This window comes from Artemia franciscana, chromosome 3 (genome assembly GCF_032884065.1).
Source record: "Artemia franciscana chromosome 3, ASM3288406v1, whole genome shotgun sequence".
NCBI lineage: Eukaryota > Metazoa > Arthropoda > Branchiopoda > Anostraca > Artemiidae > Artemia > Artemia franciscana.
Window position 1 is genome coordinate 32,837,426 of NC_088865.1, and position 27,313 is coordinate 32,864,738.

Sequence of the window (27,313 nt, forward strand, 5' to 3'; positions counted from 1 at the left end):
TTTCAAAGTAAAGAAAAGAATAATCTTAAAACTTTTAACGATAGGGATTTTGTCGCCTGAAAGCAGTTTTGCCGAACGTTTTCCCTAAAAATTTGAGAAAAAGGAATTTGAAAAGTTTGACATCTTTATCTCAAAATGTGCTATAACCAAAGCTTTTATTTTGTTTTGAAATTAATGAAAAAATCTCTTATGTTATTTAGTATATTTCTATTGGCCTAAGGTGGCCCGTACTTGAGATGAAACGGAACAAACATCAGCTTCGGCAAAACAACCTGAAAATTCCAGATCATAGGTGAGATATGGCGAGACAGAATTGACTCAGTGTCAGTTATATATTTGACTTAGGACAAAACGTATTTCATCTGATAGAGAAATTTTAATTTAAACAATTAACTGGGAGGTTTTCAAGAAAATGTAATAAAAGATCAATGGGAGGTCTCAATGGGAGTGGGGGGGGGGGGCAATTGCCCTCCGATCACTTTTGACTATCAAAAAGGGAACTAGCCCTCTCATTTTCCAATTAAATAAGCCCTTTTTGAACTTTCTACGACAACTCTTTCTATGAAAACCTACTATGTCCCAAGGGCATAGCTTACAACTCTTTCCCTGAGGGGTTTGGGGGGAGGGGGTTGCCATCCTCAATGACGTAATTTCCGGATCCCTCAACTAAACTGAATAAAATGGCTATCTCAAAACTTTGATTGAAAGTATTTGGGGAAATAATGGGCGGGGGGGGGGGGGTATTTGCCCTCCGATCACTTTCTACTACTGAAAAAAGAACTAACCCTCTTAATTTCCAATCCAATGAGCCCTTTTATAAGTTTCTATGACATCTCTTTCTATAAAAACCTTACATGCCCAAGGGCACAACTTACAACCCATGCGTTATCCGGGCCTTTTAACTACGCTGAACAAAATGGTTGTCTCACAATTTTGATTGAATATGTTTGAAAAAGTGGTGGGCGTGGGAGGGGAGTTAGTTGCCCTCCAATCACTTCTGACTATTGGAAAGGGCACCAGCCCTTTCAATTTCCAATCAAATGAGCTCTTTTCGAGGTTTCTACGACAACTCCTTCGATAAGAAGTCCCCTGGTCTAAAGAGACAAAATAAATAAATTAACAATACTTTCTGCCAACATCATTCTTTACTTAGGCAGCGCTATTCCGGTGCATATAATAAAGAAGAAGTCCAAAGATGGTAATTGGCTTTTATTCTACTAAATGACAAAATAAGGCGAAAAAACAAGACAATCCCAAGTCGTTTATCCAGTAATCTCACTTCTAGACCAGCACACTAGCACATTAAACAAAGTTTTTTTTAAAGAAAAAAAAATACATAACGAAGATTCTACAATTACTTCACATACCCTTAACTATTAGCTACAGTATGCAAGCAATTTGAAAATATAAAAGGGTTTTTATTCTACTAGAAGGCAAAATAAGACGAAAAAAAGGAAATCCAAAGTCCTTATCAGGAAATGAAAGTTCTGATCTAGCACACTAGCACATAAAACGAAGTTTAAAAAAACATATGAAGATTCCTCAACTATATTTTCATACTCTATACTATTGGCTACAGTGTGTAAGTAACTTCAAGACACAAATCATTAAAAAACTTATAAATATATAGATCAAATGACATCATGAAAACTACTCAGAGTTAGACCAGACACAGTGGGATGAATTTGTTTTTTTTGGGGGGGAGATATGAAAATCAAAGCACCAAATACATTCAAATTATAGGAAATTTAAGGATGAGAGTCTAGACCTACCTCACTGTAAATGCATGGAGTTTTTTTTTATATTGCTAATATCTTTTCAAATCATCGATGGTAAAGATTCGACACACTGCAAATATTCGCTAGGGTCAATGGTAACCAAAACCCAAAAAAGTACATCTTTAAAAAAATCAAACGAATCAAATCTTAACGTAGACTTTAAATATATCAGATTAGCTAATGTTAAGGTCACAAATCAGAAGTTATTAGCGTACTTCTAGAAAATAGAATAGCTCCTTCAGAGAAAAATGATATCCTTAGGAAAAGTATACTGTTAAATATAAAATGTTTGAGAACTGTATAATGAAAGTTTTAGCCGTTCTGAAATTAATTGGAAATGTCGTACTTCACTGGGTGAAGCAGCAGCTGTAACCTACTACAAAGAGAACTACAGCCCATAGTAGTTCCAGATAAGATTGGTCAAGGATGCGTCTTAACTTTTTAGTGTTTTATTTTTTCACCTGGGTTTACAACTTAGAACAAGCAGTGTAAGGTAATTGGGATAGGGAACAGTCAATTAACAGTTTTGATCTTTTGACAATTTTTAGCACGAGAAATCAAGTCACATCAAATTCCAATATTCAGCAACTGTGTTTCAAAATATGGTACTTGTTAACTAATCGAAACACACCCTGAAGTGAAGTTAATCCTAATGACATATAGCCTTTAATTTATATAATATCATTTGGGCTACATATTTTCCCATTAGGGTTGTGGACTCCGGTGATTTGTGGAGTACCATAAGGATCAGTGCAAATTCCCTGCTTTACCTCATGTATGTTCATCTTATGCGTCTTCGTTTGAAAGATGTGTGCCTTGTGGTTGTTTATTAGGGGTGAGGACAAAGTATTTGGACAACACCCCTAACACAACATAACCCAGCCCCCATCCCCCCAATGTGCAAATGTATATTCTGCAGCGTTTCCAGTGACGTGTGAAGTACCACAAGGGTCAGTGTTAAGTCCGCTGCTTTACCTTATCTATGTTGATCTCCTGCGTCTTCATTTGAAAGATGTGTGTCTTTAACGAATGCTGATGATGCCATTTTTTAACTGTGTTTGCCTAATCTGTGAAGGACCTAAAGAGAGTAATGAATCTTGCATTGGAAAGGCTGGGAGATTTTCACTTCATTAAGTCTATTGTGTGTAAATGTTCGTAAGACGACTTGGTACACCGCCAGATGTATCTGGTCAGGTAACTTTATGTGGTAATCTAGTTCAACAAGTTGATCATCTCCGCTACCTTGGTTTTTATCTTGATTGCCTTCTCGCATGGAAATGTCACAGAGACGCAAGTTCATCGAAAATTGCCCGTGGGGTAGGTATACTACGACGCCTGCAGATTTTCTCCCTCAAAGAATGCTTATAACAATATATTACTCGTTGGTTTACCCAAATATTGCCTATGGTTGCCTCCTATGGAGCAGTAGCTACTTATGCAACTATAGAAGAGTGTAAGTTCTATAAAATAAAGTTGTTAGAACAATTGGTAGGTGTGTCCAGGATGTACATGATAAATGTGCTTGTTTTAGGTCCCTGAATCTCCTTAATATAGGTCAGATAAAAGATTACTAAGCTGAAGTATTTGTATTTCCGTGTATGAATGGTTTAACACCTGGTGTTTTTACCAAATTAATAATAACCTGCATAATTATGGAACTAGGAAAAGTGATAATATAGTTGTTGATTTGCGTCGTGTTACCAGGTCTCCGTTTTCAATGGAATATCTCGGTCCATCTGTGTGGAATGACCTACCACTGAGCATTACGGCTGATAACCCCCATGCCTTCTCAAAATCAGAACGTAATTTGCGCTTTACTGAGAACAAAATACGTTTTAAATGTATTACTTTTCTATTTTAATAAATAAAAATGATCAAAACTTTAAGGAATAAACATCAGTACATGGCAATTAAACATACAATCCACGGTCATTTGCTTACTTTATTGCAGTAAAGCGCAAATTATGTTCTATTGCTGAGATGGTATAGAGGTTATCAGCCCTACTCATTTTAATTTTTGCTCGTTTGGAATTTGACTTGGTTATTTATTGTAATTTCTGTTCGATTTTAATTGTGTTTATTTATTGATAGCGATTTGTTGTATTTTAAGCTAGGATGATTATTTTGCTTTATTTTGCTCATTTTTAGCTTAATGGAGCTCTTTAATTTTCTTTGAAAAACCTGTCTTGTGGAAAGTTTTTTTTTTTTAAATGAATCGTATTAAAAAATAATTTCTTCCCATGGGAGTATTGAGAATTGCTATAAGTTAGAATGAGCTGAAATTTTCCTCTATACGAGAAGCTTATTGTTCCCTCAAGACGTTCGCTCTTTGTAATACGCTTTGTAATAGCTTTTATTAGACGTAACACATGCAATCAGTTGTAGACTACAAAAGTTTAATTACCTACCTTTTGATTTAGAAGACATTCGTCCCCCTGTCAATAGCATCATGATTGCCGCAATTACTGTAATCCAGGAAAGAACGAACTCATGCCCAATGTAATAGAAAATTTATAAATGGTTGTTGAAAAACTGTCAAGTGGGAATATATAGATAAAAAGTTAAATGTTTTAATATGTGTTAGTTCTAGTGAATTACGAACCGGAAAGCACGAGAGATGGATAGTTTACAGGGAGTTGTAGCTCTTCAAATATTTTCACAGAAAAAAATGGGGACCAATGTGTGTTCATAAGAAGAGATAATAGTTCTTACACTCTCAATAGTTAACTCTAACTTATTTAATAACAAAATAAAATTAAAAATTCACAGGACATATCACTATTTGTTTTGGTGGCCGGCGTTTATCCCCCAAAAATACCCCCCACGAGGAATTTCGGCACCTATGTATTATACGCCACTCACTCAAGTTTATGCTGTGTAAAACTTAAGAAAAACCGGTTTCTTCGTTAGTTTCTTTTGCCTTAGCGTTACACAAGACAGACAAGTGACAGAACAGATGGAAAATCAATTTGGGCTATATATTTGCACTTGAGGGGAGGTAAAGTATTTGGACAGTTTGAAGTCAGGAAACAATTTTCTTCACGTTGTGCAGAGTAATTGTATCTAATACATTTTGCATGCAAATCCGCTACACTTTGTCCTCCCCCCTAATGTGCAAACATATAGCCCAAATTTGTTTCTAAAGTAACGAAAAAAACTGGTCTGTTCTCGAGCTTTACACAGTGTAAACTTGAGTGAGTGACGCATAATACACAAGTACTGGAATTCTTCAAAGGAGAGAGCCGGACTTCCCGGTATTATTTAAAAAAAAATCAGAAATTAAAAAAAAAAGAAAACAAGATTTTTCAATAGAAAGAAAGGAGCAACATCAAAACTTTAAACGAACAGAAATTATTATGTATATGAAAGGAATTGCTCCTTCCACACTACCTTGCTCTTTACGCTTATGTTTTGACTTTTTGTCTTAATTCTTTAAGAACGATTCTTGAAACACAATGGCCGTTTAATTAGAATAACAAGCTTTTTTTTAAATTCAATCAAAAAACTCTAGCGTAAAGAGCGAGGTTATGAGGAGGAGGCAGTCCCTTTCATATACGTAATAATTTCTATTCGTTTTAAGGTTTGACGCTCCTCCCAGGATTCAGTTGAAAAACTTGCTTTTTTTATTTGATTACTTACAGATAGTATTTGTTCATGGGAAATATACGGAACAAGTTCTTTAAAGGATAGTAAAGAGCCTCATTAAACCACAATATAATGTTAAAAAATCTTCAAAGTAAAAACTATGGAGTCTAATAGAAAAAAAAGACGTAAAATATTTTTTTATGAAAACGACTAGAACAGAAATCACAACAAATAACCGATTCAAACTCAAAACAAGCAAAAGTAAACATGAGTAGGGCTGAGAGCTCTCAAACCTTCTCAAGATCAGAAATGAATTTGCACTTTACTGAAAACAAAATACATTTTAAAAGTTTTTACTTTTTCAACTTTAATAAATAAAGAAGTATTAAGAATATATAAGGAATAAATATCAGAATATGTACATTAAGCTGACAATACACGAATATTTGTTTAGTTTTTTTTTTAGTAAGTGCGAATTATGTTCTGGTCTTGAGAACACATGGGTGTTCTCAGTCTTATTCCTTTAATTTTTGCTCGTTTTGAGTTTGACTAGGTTATCTATTGTAATTTCTGTTCGTTTTGGATTCCATTTATTTATTAATGGTCATTTGTAGTAGTCTTACACTTAGAAGATAAGAAAAACAAAATCGTAGAGGAGGGAATTTCAGCAATTGTGTATTATACGCCACTCATTCAAGTGTAAGCTGTGTAAAAGTCGTGAACAAACCCGTTTCTTCGTTAGTTTCTTTCACCTTAGCATGAGACAAGACAAAGACAAGTGACAGAATAGATGGGAAATATACAATTTTTGTCTGTGTATCTGCACATGAGGGGGGGGGGGTAAAGTATTTTGAGAGTTTGAAGCCAGGAAACAATTCTTACTTTGAAATTGCAGAGTAATTGTACCTAATACATTTTGCATGCCAACCCGCTATGCTTTGTCTCCAACCCCCTCCCCCCCAATCTGCAAACATATAGTCCAAATTTGTTTCTAAAGTAACGAGAAAAAATAAAGAAGAAACCGGTTAGTTCTTGACCTTTACAAAGTAGAGTGGTGTATAATACACAAGTACCGGAATTTTTCATGGAGAGAGACTTCTAGGTATTATTTACACACGATCAAGAATTAAACTTAAAAAAAAAAGTTTTTTTTCAACTGAAACTAAGGAGCAAGATCAAAACTTAAAACGAACAGAAATTATTACCCATATGGAAAGAGTTTCCCCTTCCACACGACCTTGCTCTTTACCTTATGTTTTGAATTTTGTCCTAATTCTTTAAGAACGATTCCTGAAACACAATGACCATTTAATTACAGTAATAAGCTTTATTTTGAAATTCTATAAAAAAAACTTTAGCATAAGGATCGAGGTCTTGACGAGGAGGCAACCCCTTTTATAACCGTAATAATTTCTGTTCTTTTTAAGGTTAGATTTTGCTCCTTACTTTCAGTTAAAAACTAGTTGTTTTTTTTATTTAACTAGTTACAGATAGTATTTTTTAATGGGACACATGCGGAACATGTTTTTTCAAGAAAAGTAAAAAGCCTAATTAAACCAAAAAATGAACAGAAATAAAGTCAAATAATCTTCAAAGTAAAAACTATGGAATCTAATAGAAAAAAACAAAAATAAAAATAATTTTTTTCTAAGAAAAAGACTAGAACAGAAATGACAATAAATAAACCGATTCAAACTCAAAACGAACAAAAATTAACACGAGTAGGGCTGACAACCCCACACCATCTCAACACCAGAACATAATTTGTACTTTACAGAATAAATATCAGAATATGTATATTAATTATCAGAGAATAAATTATAATAGAATCAAACAGTTCGTTTTGACGAACTGTAGTAAGGAGCGACCCGGTTCAATAGTAACCAAAACTACAAAAAACAGAGTTTTGATATCAATAGCTACATCAAAAGAATCACATTTTAATGCTAATTTTAAATATATAAATTTAATCAAGTTTAACTTTACCTATCAAAAGTTACGAGCCTGAGAAAATTTGCCTTATTTTAGAAAACAAGGGGAAACACTCCCAAAGAGTCATAGAATCTTAACGACAATCATATCATCAGATTCAGCGTATCAGAGAACCATACTGTAGAAGTTTCAAGCTCCTATCTACAAAAATGTGGAAATTTTTATTTTTTTCAAGAAGACAAATCACGGATGCGTGTTTACTTGGTTGTTTTTTTTTCCCAGGGGTGATAGTATCGACCCAGTGGTACTAGAATGTTGCGAGAGGGCTCATTCTAACGGAAATAAAAAGTTCCAGTGCCCTTTTTAAAGGGCCAAAAAAGGTAGAGAGTCACTGGATCAAAATTCTGAGATAGCCATTTTATTCAAAATAGTCGAAAAACCTTATAACTATGCCTTTGGGAACGACTTACTGCCCCACAGTCCCCGTGGGAGGGGCTACAAGTTACAAACTGAACCAGTGCTTACATATAGTAATGGTTATTGGGAAGTGTAGAGACGTATTCAGGGGGATTTTTTGGTTGGGGGAAAGGGTTGAGAAGAGGGGGATATGTTGGGGGAACTTTCTATGGAGGAATTTGTCATGGGGGAAGAAAGTTTCCACGAAGGGAGCGCAGGATTTTCTAGCGTTATTAAAAAAAACAATGAAAAAATAAATATGAAAAAGTTTTTTCAACTGAAAGTAAGGAGTAGCATTAAAACTTAAAACGAACAGAAATTATTACCCATATGAGGGGTTCACCTCCTCCTAATACCTCGCTCTTTACGCTAAATTATTTTTAGTATAATCAACTATCCATTCTACGGCCTTTGTGATTCAGGGGTTATTCTTAAGGAATTGGGACAAAATTTAAGCTTTAGTATATAGAGCGAGGTACTGACGAGGGGTTTGAGCCTCCTTATATACGTAATAAAAACATACAAATATAGAAGTTCGTTACGTAAGCTAATTTGTAAGTTACGTATCAAAAAGTTCGTAAAAGATTAAAAGTTCTAGTTGCCTTTTTAAGTAGCCCAAAATTTGGAGGGCAACTAGGCCTCCTCCCCCGCTCCTTTTTTTCAAAATTATTCGATCAAAACACTATGAGAAAGCCATTTAGCAAAAAAATTTAGCCATTTCGCAAAAAAAAAAATATATATTTCGTTTTAATTATTCATCTGCGGAGAGCCAAAATCGAAACATGCATTAATTCAAAAACGCTCAGAAATTAAATAAAAAAACAAGTTTTTTTAAAACTGAAAGTAAGGAGCGACATCAACGAACATAAATTACTTCGTATATGAAAGGGGCAGTTCCCTCCTCAACGCCCCGCTCTTTACGCTAAATTTTTTACTGTTTTAAAAAATAGAATTGAGAGAAAGGGTCAAACTTTAGCGTAAAGAGCGGGGCGTTGAGGAGGGAACTGTCCCTTTCATATACGAAGTAATTTCTGTTCGTTCTAAGTTTTAATATCGCTCCTTACTTTCAGTTAATTTTTTTTTTTTTATTTCATCATTATAAGGAATAAATATCAGAATATGTATATTTGGGTATAGAGAATCATTATAAGGAATAAGTATCAGAATATGTATTTTCAACTGACAATACACGGTAATTTGTTTTGTTTTTTTTTTAGCAAAGCGGAAAATATGTTCGGATCTTCAGAAGACATGGGTATTCTTCATCCTTCTCGTTTTAATTTTTGCTCGTTTTGAGTTTGACTAGGTTATCTATTGTAACTACTGTTGATTTTGGGCTTCTTTTATTTATTAATGTTTATTTGTATTAGCTTTGTACTTGGAAGATAAGAAAAACAAACTCTTTGAATTTGACAAGGCTTTCGTCCATAAAAATTTGTTTCTTCACAAAGCCAACTACCCTTTCAAAGGAAACTGAGCCTTCTTTAACTTTTTGTTGCCATATGTTTTTAGCATAGTTTTAATGATTGTTCGTCTACATTTTTTCTTCTTATATATTTTTTTTTTAATTTGGCCCCGCTACTGCTAAATATTGCAGAAATTTATTTGGAAGTCTTATCAACAAAATAGATTTACGGTTTTTTCTAAGGTTTTAAAATACTTATGATGTGTGATTTCCTCTTTTTTCCGCTCCTGAACCCTTTAAAAAAATAAAAATCTCAAATTTGAAAACCTCACTTTCCAGTGGGGGGGGGGGATTTTCCGAGAGGGAAGGGGGTAAACACCTAGAGCCATTTGTTTTCCGTCCTTCAGCGTACTGCATTCTGAAGACAAAACGTGATGCAAGCCTAACTTAACACGCATATAACCTTACTTTATACTATACAATATTCTATTATACATAGGAGTAAATTTCTAAGTGATTTATGGCGTTACAGTAGGCCCTCTAATTATTTTATTTTTCCTTTAAGTCTGTACCTTTTATGGACGATCTATGTCTTTGCTGCTTAGCCAGGGTTCATACCCACAATTTTCTGCAGGGCAAAAGAGGAGCTCATATTTATACCAATCTGCTGAGTAAAACAATTAAAAGCACGTTCCAAGTCACAACAAGTAGTGATATATGCATTCTAGAATTTTACATTCGGTAATTTTTCACCATTCAGAATACCCTCTACTGTCAAGACAAGCCATTTTGTACAGTATGAAGTTTTTTAATACATTTGGAGAGTTTGTTACACATAATTATTTTCTTCTTCTTTTTCTTGTGTGAGAAACTGAGTCAAAGAATGTTCAAGCAAATAAGTGAGAAGATTTTCAAATAATATATTTCAAGTCATAGGGGGAAAACGTATTTAATATAAACAATTTGAGAAACAAAAAAGTAACTCCTAACAAAAGATCGATGGTTTACTTTAAACTATTAGTCAAAAATCTCATAAGAAGCAAAAAACTTGGGCTTTTTCAGAACTCGTGAGGGTCTAATACGAACGGGACTTTTCTTTGCTCTATCCAAAACGCTCTTATCTAGACGCCTAAGCCTTACAGTTGCTTTAAATATCCTATCAGAAGGGTCCCAGGTGGAAGTAGATATTGAAACAGCGTCTAAACTTGGACAAACCAGGATATTAGATGGACGACTTTCGATGACAGTACAAGTCTTTTCAACTTTTAATGGAAAAGTCATTTCTTCCTTACAATCACTTATGCTACTTGACTTACTTGCAAAGACTGACGCACTTACAAACTTACTTTTATCCTCTTTGTCGAATAAAGGAGCCCTTGCATAATCATGTCCACTTGAAAAATTTCCAGTAGTTATGGAATTACTATTGCTGTTGGAGTTCGGCAACACCGAAATACTTTTTTCACTCTTAAGTCCACTTAAAGCTGTGCAAAGAACTCCATCGTTCGTTAATTTCTGAGGTATAAAATCAGATGGCTTATCCATTCTGGACTTTCGACATAACATATTTTTCCGCGGATTACAACCAAGGAGTTTTAGATGAACTCCTTCCTTGGATAGCGGTGTGGCTTGACTGATACTATCTTGAGAAGGATTTTTCGATCGAACCGATTTTGAAACATCCTTCTGTAGGTTTATCAAAGATGGGGCAATGTGACAATATGAAACTTCTTCAATATTGTATTTATCTGTAAATCTTTGCGTCACTGTATTGGAGCAAGATTCATCCTTCGAAGCCTGAGCAACTTTTGCTGGTGCAATTTTACTGCATACTGGTTGCATACATACAGTAGGATAACTAAGCTCAATTCCGTTATCGAGTAAAATGACTTCCTCCAAGTTTTTTGTCCCGGTGGGACCCAAGCATGGCTGAGAATCTGATTTACTCTTCAACGTAGGGGAAATTTTAGGCTTAATATGCCTCGGAGTAACATTGTTCCTCATAGGTATTATAATTTTTTTACTGGAATTACTAGAAGTAAAAGGTAAGGTAACAGATTTTTCTTTGCTTGAAGAAGAATCACACGTCATGGGAATGCTACCCAAGTTAACTTCCTGTTCAGGGGTAGGCATACTGCACACCTCTTGGATAGACAAAATTTGCACATTTGAAGAGCTACTAGGGGGTACCTTCAAAGGATCTACCTTTGTTGGGGGATTTACAAAAATTATATTCCCAGGCAAGCATGTAATTTTTTTAATTTCTAATTCTTTAGTTTGCTTTTTTTCAGACAAAAATGTTACTTCATTCCTTGGAGTCAAAAGTTTTATATTTTTGACATCAAGATTTGGCAACATGTTTCCAATCATTTTTTGCATGTCACTAGCTTCAATGTCAGATTTTTTCTTCTTAGTTACAGTAGGGTTGAAAAGATCTTTAGCAACTCGGATCAGACCTCGATTACCAGGTTGATTTTGGTTTTGCATTGTTTTGGGCTGATTTATTGGCTTACAAACACTTGATGCATGTAATTCCTCATTGTTTTTGTATGTTCGGGATGGCTTTACTAAGCTTAACATTGCCTTGCTAGAAACACTGTCAGTATAAATTGAACGGATCAAATCTAAGTCAAGCTTTTTTTCACAATCAAAAAACGAGCCAGTCCTCATAAACATGGAAATAAGGTGTCTAACTGATAAGTCTGAACAGTACTGAAGACATTCAAAAAAGTGGCCAACAGACACGCCGGTTTTATATACAGCTTCTTGTTCACATAACAGAGAATTTACTCTTGATTCCGGTAAATGATTCATGGCACCATAAGAAAACAGTTTTAAATTTGCTAGTGTTGGAGGAAAGTCAAACTTAGGAACTATTCTAAAAATACATTTCTTTGCTTGCAAATTTCTAAAGCTCATGAGTGATAAATATTTAAAGTTAGGGAACTGATCTTCAGGCAGACAAAATAAAATAGTCGATTCCTCATCATTCCTTTCCGCGGTTAATGTCAAATACTTAGTTAATAGAGTTTCAAAAAATATGTTTATACAGGTAGAAGGATCATCTATGGCAGATTTTAGTAGTTGAAGATGCTGATGGTCCTCTGGAGCCGTTGAAGTTTTGAGCCGAAACACAATCAGTCTTCCTTCCATTTGAAACAAGAAATATGGATTATTGCTTAATTTGATACCATTAAACATCTCTAAGTCTCCAAAAGAGCTCCATCCTGTCTGGTATGGCTTTGTCTTCTCACCAGTATAAGCCTTGACAAAATAATCCTAAGAAATAGAAAAAAGAATATAGTACTACTGCTATGCAAAACCATTCGTATGATTTTTTTTTTCAAAAATTAAATAAAAATTCACAGGGAATTATATTCGACATAAGATATCCAGTGAATCTCAAGCGCTTCTCCCTTTTTACTGCTTAAACCTAAAATGAGGAGAAACAGTCGCATGAATGGTGCGACTTAAAACAAACCAAAATTACTATGAATCCTAACATTCGGTTTTGTGTTTTCTCCTATTATTTCTACTGATAAATCACTTCAATATCAAGACGAATGAGGCAGATACAGCTGTACAAACTCCCAACCCAAATCAAACTGTTAAAATTGCACTTCTTACTCCCTCCCAGGAAGTTCCAGTTTTCTTATGATATCTTCCCAGCCCATTTGAGTTCAATGTGATTTTCAGTGGCTGCAGTTGACATTAAGATTTTTAGAAATACCATCATCTTTCATCCTTAAAATATGGCCTACCCACCATAACTTTCCATTTATTGCAGCCATACAAAGTGGTACTAAACCGCATTTTCAGGAGAGCTTATTACTTGATATACGGCCAGTCAACCGTACCTAGATCTATCCTTAGGTAATTACTCTGGAAAAAATCAAGCATATCTTCCTGAACCTTCTACGTTTCAAAGCCATACTTAACTTGAAGAATCATTATCATGACTTACGACAATCTAATTTTATTTCGAAGACCTATCTTCCTATTTTTTCAAACTTTTTTCAACTCCGAGGAATCACCCTGCGTCTTGATCATTCTACTTTTACATCTTCACTGTATTCGTCATTTTTACTTATAATGCTATCTACGTGTTATCCACTTGATCAATTTTCTGGGTATCGACCATCAACTCTTCATCCTCATTATTTTTCTGCAGGGCACCTTAGTCATCTTGATGTAAATTATTAAGCAAACTCTCAAGACCTAAACACATTAAACTCGAAAAATCCATTGATTTAGCTAATATTTTCTTGATTTAGCTAATATTTTCATATAGGGCACTAAAATCATCTGCATAATTTCATTCGAGGAGATGTTTACCTCCTCTATAATATCATGTTCTCTCAGAACCTTGTTTGTTTTTCTTTTCGACAAAATCATAAACAATAATTAATAAAAACTAGGTTCCAATCACTTGATTGATCCAAAATTTCTTGACACACTGAGACGTTCTGGTATGAAAAAACGATCCAGATAGGTCACGAGTTTAGAAAAATTCGTTTAGAGCCTTAGGGGAAAAATTCATGTAAACGACGTAACATTCATTTGCATTTACACCATTGGTTGTCAAAAATCGTAAGCCGAAGAATTACAGTCCCCTTCCTTAAAGGACAAGGGGCAATATCCAGTGCAATCTTATTATATGAGACATTTTATACCAGCGGATTACAGGTTTTTGGCCAGAGCAATTCTAGTAATCCACCTTTTTTTGTGTTTCCTGCTACGTTCATGGAGTTCCAGAATCTTTTATAAAATTCTCAATGTTTCTTTTTGTAATTGCACTTTTTATTAAGCTAAATCAGAATAACAATTACCATTTACGAGTGACAGTCACTGACAATTTTTCACACAAACCAATTTCTTGATATACATGTTTTGAATTTTGGGTTATTTTGGGCCAAGTATCACTCTTTACTAGGTTAGAGCTACAGGTACAACCAGGGAAAAGAAGTCTATGAAATTATATACAATATTATGTTAGCTATTTGTCACGTTACTGAAAAATACTAGGTAGCATATGAAAATAATGGAGTAGGATTCAGTATATCTGCTTTTTAGTACATACAATTTTTTCTGTAATTCGACTTGTCTTAGAAAGATAGACCTAAAAAGTTGAAGAAATTAAGATAAACAACTATTCTTTAGATTTATCAAGAAATCCTAAGATTTCAAGTGTTGTCTTGATTAAAAAAAAATTTTTAATTAATCTCTATCTTCCAATTTATGGTTTAGTGCTTTTTCATTAATGTTTTCCATTCTATTTGACTCCAAAGCATCGAATTTTTTTTTCAAATATATAAATACCTAGGGACCGAGCTTTGTCTGGTGAAAAGGAAATTGACATTTTCGTGAAAAATCTCATAAAAAAAACTTACTTCAATAAAATGCCACTCAAGAATAGCAATATTTTTAGTTGTATTTCCTGCTAAAACCCCTTTTAAAGTTCAAATAACCTACTCTGTCAACATGAAAGGTTCAATCGACCAGCAAGATTGCTAATTAATTTGAAAATCGCTGCATACAAATTTAATACAAATAGGAGATCAAATACAATGCAAAATTAATCAAAACCAGAAAGTTTGAGAATAATAATTACCTGACCAATCTAGGTCGTTTTTTCATACCGGAAAATGTAAGTGCATCAATTTCCAGTAATAAAAAAAAAACAACACTGACATTTTTTAGAAAAACAATATACATACACATGTATATTATGTTTTGTTCAGGCTGGGAAGGTATTAATAATATAATACTAATAACTCATATGACTAAAAAGTTCAGAATATCAGTTATAGTAGTATATACACATGTTGAACCGACTGATGGAGTTGCTAGTGACTCAGATGAATTTTGCTTACAGTTACAGGAGCAAATAGACAGAGTACCAGGTAGAAAAATTTTTGTTTTTACTAGGAGATTTTAACACCCAGGTTGGTAATAATGGTGACAGATGGTATCCTAGCCTAGGTAAATTTGGTGAATGAAAAGAAAACTCTAATGGCTATAGACTTTTCCAATTTTGTAGATATAACAACCTAGTTATAACCAATACAGTGTTTGGTCATAAAATGGCCCATAAGTTGACATGATATTCATGTGACGGTAAGACAGCAAACCTTATTGATTATGTTATTGTAAACCGAAGACTAGCAGGACCAATACAAGATACTAGGATATATAGGAGTGCTGTTATTGATTTTAAAAGTAAAGATCACCATCTAGTATTGTCTAGGGTTAATTTAAAGCCAAAATTTCGAAAGGGTAATTTCCTCCCGGAAAATTATGATGTTGGTAGGCTCCAGGAAGAAAACTTGAGAGGAACTTTCCAGGCAAAGTTGAATACTAAACTTAAGAGTTTAAAATTTGACAATATGGAAGATGGATGAAAAAATCTTAGAAAAACAATTTGTGAAGTTGCCGATGGTGTCTTGGGCAGGAAAGTTAAGACTACAGCTAGGAAGCATTAGTGAAAAAGCTTGATGTTTAATGGAGAGTAGAAAGGGTTTGTGCAAGATTTATCTGAGTGACCAATCATATGAAAACAAAAGGAATGTAAAGAAAGTGGAGAAAGCATTAAAATATGAACTAAGGAGGTGTGAAGTGGAGGACATGGATAAAATTGCCAATGACCTGGAAGATGCAGCTAGACGGCATAATTGTAAAATATTATACTGGCAAGTAAATAAATTGCAAGAACGTAGTCAATCCAGACTGAGAATGTGCTAAAACAAGATATAGAAGCATGAAAAGATATAGAGGAAAATGAAAAGGTTTGTGATAACTTGGATGTGAAGGAAGATCTCTTTTGTGAGGAAGAATCAGAGACAGTACAAAAAGGAATAAAAAATAATAAGGCTCCAGGTGCGGATAGAGTGGTAAATGAGTTTCTTAAAAATGGTGTCTCTGAGGTTAGAAATAAGCTACTGAATATTATGAGTATGTTTATTGAAAAGAGGAAGTACCTAACGCTTTTAGGAAAAACCTTAATTAAACCACTGTATAAGAAAGGTGACAAGAGTGAGTGTCGTAATTATCAAGGCATTAGTCTGGTCTCTGTAGGTAGCAAATTACTTAGTAATATGCTACTTTTTAGACTGAGAGATGCTGTAGACAAAATTTGAAGAGAAGAACAGTGCAGTTTTAGAAAAGATAGAGAATGTGCCGACCAAATTTTCACTCTAACGTTAATAATTGAGAAGTGCCTGAGTTGTCAAACACTATTGGTCCTCAGTTTTATAGATTATAAGCAAGCCTTTGGTTCTGTTGATAGAAGAAGTTTAGCAAAGGTCTTATCCTTATATGGTATACCAGACAAATATATTAAAGTGATTAATGCTATGTACCAGAATAATACTGCTGCAGCTAAGGTAGGAAATGAGGTTAGCAGGAACTTCTTGGGAGGGTGTAAAGAGGGAGGCTTTAAATAGATTAGGTTGGAGGAGGAGCGTGCTTAGCTGTGTTGGCCTCAGGCGGCTTGGTGCTGCAGTGAGTCATTAGTAGTAGTAGTAGCTGGTTTAGTAATAAATCAGGAGTTAAGCAGGGTTTTTTCCTATCACCCTTTATATGGATTATTTTGATGGACTTAGTCTTAAGGAGCACAGGAGATGCAATGGGAGACCAGGGAATCAAAATGGGGAGGCAAAACTTTCCTGTACTTGTGAGCTCAGGGTGCTAGAATAAGGTTTCAAAATTAATGTTAAGAAGACTAAGTCACCAATGCTAGGAATAAGTGAAGACGAAAAGGTGAAGTTGGGTATCAAAAAGATTGATCGGGTGTACAGCTCTACTTACCTTGGTAGTATTATTAGTAAAGACTGTGGGATCAGTGAAGATGTTAAAAGCAGAATAGCCAAGGCTCAGGGTCTTTTTTTACATTTAAAAAAAAGTTTGTAAGAATAGGAAAATAAATCTGCAAACCAAGATTAGAATATTGGAATGACAGTGGTCAAATATGGCTCTGAAGCATGGCTGCTCCAAATAGAGGATGAAAATTTACTACATGATTTCCTGAGGAATTACCGACGAATTTGAGTACCCAGCTGACTGACCGTATTTCAAACAGTAGACTCTATAAAGGATGTAGTTCAATCCCACTTTTTCAAGGGATATAATGAAAGAAAAGGTTGAGGTGGCTAGGCCATGTTCTGCAGAAAAAGGATGACAGATTGCCGAAGATTGTCTTTCTCAGTCAACCTTCAGTCAAATGGAACCAGGTCGTCCTCGTCAGGGTTGGGAGAGTGTCATAAATAAAAATTTAAAGGAAACGGAATTTCCTGGGAGGGTGTAAAGAGGGGGGTTTTGAACAAGTTGGGTTGGAGAAGTGTGCGTAGCTGTGTTGGCCTCAGGCGGCTTTGTGCTGAGTGAGTTATTATTAGTAGTAGTATACATTTTTTTTTGTTCCAAAATATCATTTAAAGTATGATTTGATGGATTGGAAATTCCTGCTGTCACGTCTAGGTTTTCTTTTGAGAGCATACTGCTTTGTGCTTTTAGGAAATACTAGCCTCTCATCCAACCGCCTCTTTACATATTTCAAAAAGGTCCAGTTTGGCAAACCAATTATAAAGACTGAATATTTTTGTATAACTCAGATTTCAACAAGGTGCAACATGTTTAACTCTTGTGGAAATTGCTCACAATATATTCTGATTATTTCTGCATTATTTCTATTTTTACTTATCTATTTATATTACTAACCTCAGATTTGTAGTAAGCAAGCTTAAATACCCTTGTTAAAAAATTTCGCTTTGAAATGACTGTGAACATAAAGACTTTTAGAGTTAATTATTTAAGTATTAAGAGCCATTCCCAAAATATATCTTAAATGAACTTAAAAAAAGAAGTTCCAAATGTCTACATGTGACATGTTGGGTAGGGGGAGTGGTGTTTAAGTAGGCACAGGCCCCAAAATCCTACTTAGGTAATTACCAAGCTCAAAAACCCTTGAAGAGTACATGTGAGAGAAAGCAATTGATATATGCAAAGCATGACCTTAATGTGTATAATGATATTTGTCATTTGTGCATTAGTCATGATAAAACAGGTGGCAAAGAATTCACACTATTAACCAAATAATGGTTGAAAAAGGAGAGCATTCGCAATTTTGACCAAAGGGGGTTGGAAACAGTCTGGATTCACTTTTTATCAATAAGTGTGGTAAACAGATAGCATGTACTAAGAAAGCAATTGATATATGCAAAACATGACCTTAATGTGCATAATGATATTTGTCATTTGTGCATTAATCATGATAAAACAGGTGACAAAGAATTCACACTATTGACCAAATAATGGTTGAAAAAGGAGAGCATTCGCAATTTTGACCAAAGGGAGTTGGAAACAGTCTGGATTCACTTTTTATCAATAAGTGTAGTAAACAGATAGCATGTACTATTAAGTCTACTCAAGAAAGTCGGAGATGGAAGTGTAAATAATATTTACTGGGTTGAGAAAAAAACCAATGCAGTATTGATCAAAGGGAGTTCGAGGTGGATTCCATGGACTATTTTCCAATATAGGGATGGAAAGCCCTTAGTGTCTACACGCTTTTTACCAAAGGGTATCAAAAGAAAAGATACACGCTGAATACTCTTGTATAACTTAAATTTAACAAGTTGTAAAATGCCCTGATTAGAATAGCTATTTTGACATTGCTATGCCATTTCAAGTGGGGGTACTAGATGTATGGGAATACAAGGAGCATTGAAGATGCATCAGGTTGCCATTTGATCAGTTTGTCCACTGAAGAATTGGTAGTAAAAGACTAGGGGGAAAATTTCTATTTTCCAATAGCACTTTTTTGGGGGTAAGGTGCATCCTTTTCTACGGAAGACAACAATCTCAAACAAAATAAAACAGCTTGGAAGAATTCTAAAGAAGACTAATCCGTTATTGTAAATACAACCCAACCTTGTACCAAGTTTCGTTTTCAAAGTCTTTCAAAACATCCTTAGGGGGGAACAGTCCATTGCATAGATTTTCCTTTAGCCATTTGAGTTTCAAAAAGTTCAATTTTATTTCATCTTGCCTCTTTGCCAGTTCCCAAGGTGCTGGTTCCAGCCATGAACTAGACGCTTTTTGATTATGAACTTGTCTACGAAAAATAAGAGCTCCTGGTGAATTATTAGAACTGTTGCTTTTATCAAGAATTACTATATCAGGTTCAGTGGAAACTGGGAGAGAAGCTAAAGCTGCTCCAGGCTTCTTCAATAATGATACAGCATTTCTGGATTTCATTCCAAACTGAATCTCATTCATTTTACTGAATGTCTGGAATACCTGAAAAATAAATGGAAAATGAGGTATTTTCGACATAACACGTTAAGCTAGGCATTCTTTTCTTAGACCACACTGCCATTCTATAACAAACAAATAAATTTTCAAATGTGGAAAGATCAATTTATCTAGACAGCGAAAACATAGGCACATAAGTTTAGATACGTCAATCAAATATACAGCAATCATCATTGGTAGAATTACTAAAACAATATAACTGAAACTATCATATTTATACACAAAAGAATAAATAAATTTTCAGGTCCTTCACAAAATAATGAACTTTCAGATTATTCATTAGGCTATTTTCAGAGAGAGTTCACTGAAAAAGTTCATTCAATGTCTTGATGTAAATTTCCTTCTTTAAGCTTTAATGTTGGTCTTTACTTTTGTTTGATATTTTTTTTAATCTTAATAATGTAAAAAGTCGATTCTTTTAATGTAGTATTTGCTATCAAAATTCTTTTTTTACAGCTCTGGTTAATAATAGCACAAGTCAGTCCTTACCCTCAGTTTGTTGCCGCAAACGGTTTATAAAAGACAAACTTATATCCTGTTAAATGAGAAATGAGAGTTCCTGTTAGTCAATGAGAAATCGAGTTCCTGTTAAAATTTGCCTCATCCTTCATGCAAAATTCCCTAACGACGCTAAAGATACCCCTCCTTCTCTTCACCTCTTGTGCTGGTAAGTGTACCTATGTAATCTTTTATGATATAAATAAAACATTTTTCCACAATAAAAAAGGAGCTATTGCCACTGTGCATCTCTGTTCAGGCTTCTTCCCTATGAAGAAGATTAGGGATAAAATTATACCTCCCCTCAGACCCTCTGCTATGTTTCTCTAATTGCTCATGAAAATTTAGGCATGAAATTCCACTTTTTAGGGCATCAGGTACTCCACCTGCCACACACACTTGTACCCAGCAATCCTTCTCCATAATAATGGATGTGCAATTAGACACCTCTGTAAATGATTTCATTAAACATCAAGTCATTCAAATTAGTTAAATGAAGCTTCCTACTAAATGTCTGTACTAATGGTTTATTTTGTTGGAAATATAGGATTCTTTAGGAACGAATACACCAGCACACAGCATTACCTCCTTTTACTTTTGGGCAAGATAAAAACAAGAAATTTATTCCATAAATGAGGAGAGCTGATTCATCCACAACAACCAACTCTTTATGCTAAAGTTAATAGTGCTTTAAAAATACTTCTTATTTTGAATTAACAACCCTTGTGCTTGAGCAGTCGTTTTCAAAGAATTAGAACAAAAACCTGAACTCAAGTGTAAAGAATATATATATATACATATATGTATATAGAAAAACAAAATTACTGCCCAATTTATCAAGTTCATCTCTGGACAGAGAACAATTCTGTTTTTCCTAGTCATAACATTGTTGGTGATTGTTTGAATTAGTTTTAAGATTTACTGAAAGGCCTTTTCAAGCTGAAATATACAGTACCTTAAAAAATGGATTCATTTAGGGCATGGGAGAGATCTAGGGGTTTGTCTTTTGTAGTTAGACTGTCTCAATAAAAAATTGCCTTTCAGTTTGTTTAATATTTCCTCCTTTGGGTTCCAAAAAAAAATTAAAATTTCAAACACTGCAAATTCTAGGGATTTGACAGAAAGTCTTCTTGTATTGACTCCAAGATTACTTATTTTTACTAAACAGAATTTCTTCTGGATATTCCTTCTGCATAAAAAGAATAACTTTGTAAAAGGGAGTGCTATTACAAAAATGTTGACTTTTGTATTGCTTGGAAAAACACAACTTTTTGTCACATATATATCTACTGCAAATTCATGTTGCATTAACCAAGAAAAAATATTTTGGCCTCAATTTAAGAATGGATGTAGAAAGTTACCATTATTTACTTTTTTATTTAATTATCCTGTTAACTAATATTTATTTTATTATATTGCATTATTTATTAAGAATTTTGTACTTTATGACTGAAATATCAGAAATGACCAAAAACCTCAATTAAGATACCAGAAACTGTTCTTAAGCTCCTGAAGAATTTACACCCAAGCATTTTACAAAAAAAAGTAAAGATACAATTCTTTTTTCAGTCCTTCTTTCATCCACTATATCTCAATTTTTCTAGGTAAAAAATCATTTGGACTACTTTTCTTTGGATAGCAAGAAGCCAAAACTGCTCTCAGAGTATGGATCATTTGGGTAAACTGTAGGAATAATGGATCATTGAAAGAATAAAAACATTCTTAGTCTAACTTCGAAAAAAAAACTCTGCATTTGGTTTGGAGTCTTCTTAAAAACATTGCAACTTCCTTGCCAATGTTAATAGTCCCAGAGAAGTGCACTCTATGTGATCTAGGAAAAAACCTTTTACACTATATCTACAACAGATTTCAATTGTCTTGATTTCCCTTTAAGAAATCGTAAAGGTATTCAAGTACAGATTAAATGATGTCAAGGACACAAAAAATATTTTCAGAGTGACATTTGTAAGAAAATTACAGCCTAGTAAATAGCAGAACATATACACTGGATTGGATTCTGACAAATGGAAAATTTCTCTGGGTTTGGTCTGTTTTGCGGGCTGAAAAACCTACTGCTAGCTAGGTTTTTTATTATGGGTTGTCTCTGTTTAGTGGCATAATATTTGGTGGCATGAATATTTATTAAGTCAGAGGTAATAGGCTTGAGATTGCCAATGCAGGATTTCAACAACTGTTGACAGAAGAGTATCACAAAGTGAGGAAAAACCTTGTTGTGACCAAGATGGGCCCAGGATTGCAAAAAGTTTCCATTCATACTGGGGGTTAGAGAACTTCCTGCTGTCTGGTTCTAAGCCATGTTATTGGAGAGTATGTCAATAAAGCTTTAATGCAACATTTTGAAGCCAATAATATCTTAATTTCTTCAAAATAGGACTTCAGATCTGGAAGACCCATTGGCACTAAAATTCTATAAATGGAGAATACATCAAAGCTCTACTTGACATAAATTCTCCTTTATAAATGATTCCCTTAAACCTAGCAAAAGCTACTGATAAAGCTTGCCAGAAGTCCAGAGCTGCAGCAATAGATTTGTCTGTTATACAATGGAAACAAGACTTTCTATTAGATAGAACCCAAGTTGACAACTTAAACTTCTATATAAATGATGCAGCAAATCTTCCATCAAAACGCCTCACTCTTTTAGCAGATGATTCTAAGTTAGTGGGTGAAAAAGTCCCATGGTCTGATTTACAATATATCCATGCAGATCTTGAAAGTCAAGGGAAATACTAGCACTGACAGGAGGGGACATTCAACGAAGCTATTCAAGGTATCTGTCAAAACTCAACACTGACAACAGTTTTTCTCCAGACATGTAGTAAACTACAGGCTTAATCTTTCAAATACAACAATCTCAGCATCCAATGACAAAGTTTTCAAGAAGTTATCAGATGCCAAATGAAATGGTATTCCTTGGAATTACCAACAGGATGCATTTTATGATTGATCAGTCACACCATCAAATATGAAGCAATTGACAGATCAAGATGCATCTTAATTTGCTCCAAAGTGCAAATTAACGTAAGGGCTGATTCATGGTCCATTTCATTAAATATTGGTAAATGTCATGCACTCCATATAGTCAAACATCAACATCTTCAATATTTCCCTAAAAAAAATCTTCATTCTGCAGTCTCTGAAGAAATAGACCTTGGAATTACTGGTTGATAACAAATTGATTTCAAAACCCATACCAAGATTATGTCCTCACCTGCCTTTCAATTGCTTGGCATTATCAAAAGGAAATTTTCAAGCTGGCACCATAGTGTTCATGAAACTGTATAAGGTATTGGTTTGACTGTAACTTGAGACTGGAATGTCTTTGGCATCCCTGTTTTTAAAAAAGGCAAAGAAGTTCTAAAAAAATGCAGCATAGAGCAACTAAGATAATTGATAGAAAGCAGCAAATGCCTTATGAGTAACATCTCTGCCATATACAAATAGACGAAAACAAAGAGATATTAATCTTTTCCCCAGAATTTATATCTAATACTATCCCTTCTGCTCAATTTACATACCCCTTGCATCACATGACAAGAGGATAAGCTAAGAAACTTTCAAAGTGATATTGTTTCACAAAAAAAGAAACCACTTCTTCAGCCAGAATAGCCCAACAATGGAATCAACATTTAGGAGATATAGCATCTGCTGAGCAGACTAATAATTTGAGTTTAGGCTGCAAGTTCATTCCTGAGTTTCATGCACCAACTACAACAGTTTGTCAAGATGAAAGAAGACTCTAAAAGTGTGTAATTTGACCTTAATTAGACCTTTGATTCTATTCCTGAAAGATTTATTCATGCAACTCAACAACTTTCTAAATTAGCATAGGCCCAAGAAGGTCCAATTTTACCTAAAGTAACTTACTTGAACTGATTCAAAATCAGACAAGGGAGGTTAGATTAGTTTTTTGGCATATCATACTAGACAGGTATTAACAGATTAACTGCAGCATAAAGCTGATTGAGGCCAATTTACCTACACAAACTTCTCCACTAGCTCACTGTCATCAAAGCATCAATCTTTACCCTCTCCAATGATATTCCTGCTTAGTCTACTGGTATATTAAACCTGTTTGAGTAAACTCTTTCTGTCCTATTCAAGGATGTCCTCCTCTTTGTTTTGCTGAGGTTGGATTGCCAAAAAGCACAATTCTTGGCAGCCTGTATCCTTGATCTCTAAACATGATCTAACTATCTTAACCTTTTATTTATTGGGGCAGAAAGAATATGACTAAATCATTTATGCAGCTTACAATAACAATTCAGAAAATTTGCTCTTGGTAACTACCTAGTAAAGCAACAAAGTTATTACTTTATTCTTATGAACAAAACTTTGTTTAATAGATTTAATAGATGCTTTTAGTTTACATAGTTTTAGATAAATATATGCTTGGCATTTACCATCTGTGTCACAATACAAACTTGTTTCTATTTGAACTCAATAAATCACACTTCCAAGTTAAAAAAGGGAACTATTCATGTTGATTTTTTTGTTCAACTTTTAGTTTAATTTGTTTTATTCAGAAGCTTTCAGTGCTCCATATTAAAAATCAGTTATAAAAGACAGGAGAAAAAATTATCCATCATCCCTTCAATTATTCTTGTTGATTTTCTAGGACTCCTGCTTTTGAAAACAGAATTATACTGATTTGAGCAGGGTATCAAAAAAATTAGTAGAGAGTCTTGCATATGTGTCTTTAGTAGTAGCCTAAGCCAACTTTACCCTAAGCCTCACCTAGGCCTAGCTGAAAATAGTGACAATTTATGATTTCAAAGCCAATTAATTTTGTATTCAACTAAAATTAACTTTGAAAATATGTAAAATTCTAGTTTAGCTACTTTTTGCTACCCTGAAAGAGATAATTTAGGAAAATGAAACTTTCATGGATGAGTCAATTGACTAAAGTATGTCCTGGGAAGGCATTTTTAACTACCTATCTTTATTCCATCTCTCTCTGGAGGTCCCTGACCTTTGATAACCTTTAAGAACCATTGTATTATGCAAGCAAAACAATAAAATAAGTCTTATGGTTAGATGAAGTACAACAAAACTGCTTTGAGCCTCACAACTTTACTCAATCCCACTTTATAATGTTTTAAAGATATACTGGCATTTCCTAAATAAATAGAAAAACATTGATATGCTTAAAATTCTTTTCTAATGACAGGAATTGAATTTCCAGAACTAAACCCAGAGAAAAAGAAACTGATAACTGAAAATTAAGGTAAACTGTTGTTTAGTCAAAATTTCAATAGGTAGGCTAAACCCCTGTCAAGTAAACAAATTTCTATGACTCAAAAATTAGAAGAGGGTCAACATAGAAGCTTGACAATACCTTCACAGAGTGAGTTTTTGGTGCTGGATCCATTAGGCTTGGTGAAAGTTTAATTTTTCTAAACTAACCCATTTCCAATATAGCCTAGTGAAAAGTAGCTAAACTAGAATTTTACTTTAAAATATATCAATTAAAACTTCAATGTCAAAAATCAGGTAGGTAAGAAGTTTGTTAGGCTACTATGGTGGCTCAGCTATTTCACATGCTGTTTTCACTACAATAGTAGGCTACCCTGAACAGCACATACTAAGGCTGTAATTTAAAACAATGATCAATTAAGCTAGATACCTACTTCAGAACTAGTCTTTGCGGTCTTATACCTTATTTTGGCCTTTGATAAGCTTACACAGCCTAGATGTCTTGAAATTCATTCTGGGCCCAGCTGAGATAACAAATAGCAGTAGCCCAGATAAAGCTACAATTTTAAGAAAGCCAACAGTTACAATTACAAATTTGCTTTCCAGCAAAAGTACATTACCTCTTAACCATTAACTAGATCAGTGAATAAATATTCATGCCACCAAAAGTGAAATGATCTTTTTCTTCTTTTCTTTCTGCACAATTGAATGAAATTACATAAGATAAAAAGAAGAACGTCACCCTTCGGATAGATTGCACAGAGGCTTCGTTCTGCGAGTTTTTTGAATTTTAAAAAGCTTATAATTCTATTTTAACGGTTCTTGTTAGACGATCATCGACTCCAATTATTTAAGGAGTCGATCTTAAATAATTGGAGCTATAAAGATTGAGGTACTGTAAAGGGGGAAACCCCCTCATATACTTTATAGTGTTTTTTTAAAGTATATGAGGGGGTTGCCCTTCTTAGCACCTTTTTCTTTATGCTAAATTTTAAATTTTTTCAATTATTTAAGAATGACTTCCATTGCACAAGAACCGTTTAAACAGAATTATAGGCTTTTTCAAATTCAAAAACGCTTTAGCATAAAGAAAGAGGTCCTGAGGAGGTGGTAACCGGTTCATATACGTAATAATTTCTGTTTATTTTAAGTTTTAATGTTGCTCCTTACTTCTGGAATTTATTAAGTTTCACATTCCAGCCTCACCTATCCCTACACTTTTCTGCATCGCAGCTTGTAGTACTTTCATATTCCTTTTTCCATTTACCCTTTTAATTGTTTATAGGTGTCATGATTGGTGTGGTTAGACTTGTTGTAACGAAGACATTTCTATTCAAAAGGCCAAATATCTACTAAAAAACCCTGTGCCTATTATATCTTTTAAGCCTAGAGGGTTATTTTTGGCCTCAAAGATTGCGAAGGGTATGTACTCAGCTAGGTAATCAATTTAGAAAAAGATTTTCCGATACGTCTTGTACTATATCTGAATCATTTCAGTATTGTTTTTTATTTTCAAATACTTGTAATAGAAATCTTTGCAAATTGATATTTAATAAAACAAAACAGCCTCAACTATGTTTGACTGAAGCCTGTTTTACAAGTAACAATAAACGTAAAACTTTCTTTTGGGGGGTCCCTCGCTTTATATTTAGAATAATCGTAAAAAAGCTGTGTCAATTTTAAAAGCAAGACACTTAAGTCACTTTTTTCCTTTATTTCGGTTTAAGTGCAACTTAAATTTATCCGTCCATTCGTTCTGAAGACGTATTTTAAATAATTAGACGGCTAAACTATCGCTAAACTATAAACGTGCTTTTTCTATTTTAAGACGCAATATAGATTTTAGACTATGTAGATTTTTTTTTATAGATTCCGAGTACCGGATTCTAAGGTGGAATTTTATCGAGTTTTTAAAGGTATGGTGAGCTAAATAAAAAGGCACTTTTTACACCCACGTTATCAAAATGGTCTTTTTGTAGTTTTTTAGGAAAGGGTGAAGGAATTAAATTGAAAATTTATGTGCCAAAACTACTACTACTGCAGCTGCAAATGTAACTAGCTGTGACTGCATCAGGGACTACTCTGGAATGTCACAACTTGCGACTGTGACTGCGACTGCATCCAAGTGGTACTA

At 34.1% G+C, this 27,313-nt stretch overlaps 1 protein-coding gene across 3 annotated transcripts; it reads right to left on the bottom strand.

The window, feature by feature from the left end:
- Positions 1–10,089: 10,089 nt before the first annotated feature.
- LOC136025182 (uncharacterized) lies at positions 10,090–25,949 on the bottom strand. 3 transcript variants are annotated; one of them, XM_065700965.1, is made up of 3 exons: positions 25,800–25,949; positions 19,199–19,449; positions 10,090–12,435 (listed from the first exon to the last, which is right to left on the bottom strand). In XM_065700965.1, the coding sequence occupies exons 2-3, from the start codon at positions 19,232–19,234 to the stop codon at positions 10,174–10,176; spliced, it is 2,298 nt and encodes a 765-aa protein (XP_065557037.1). In that variant the 5' UTR covers positions 19,235–19,449; positions 25,800–25,949; the 3' UTR covers positions 10,090–10,173. The 3 variants fall into 3 exon arrangements, with proteins under 3 accessions (XP_065557037.1, XP_065557036.1, XP_065557038.1); XM_065700964.1 differs by having other exon boundaries at positions 19,081–19,449; XM_065700966.1 differs by lacking the exon at positions 25,800–25,949 and having other exon boundaries at positions 19,088–19,293.
- Positions 25,950–27,313: the final 1,364 nt, after the last annotated feature.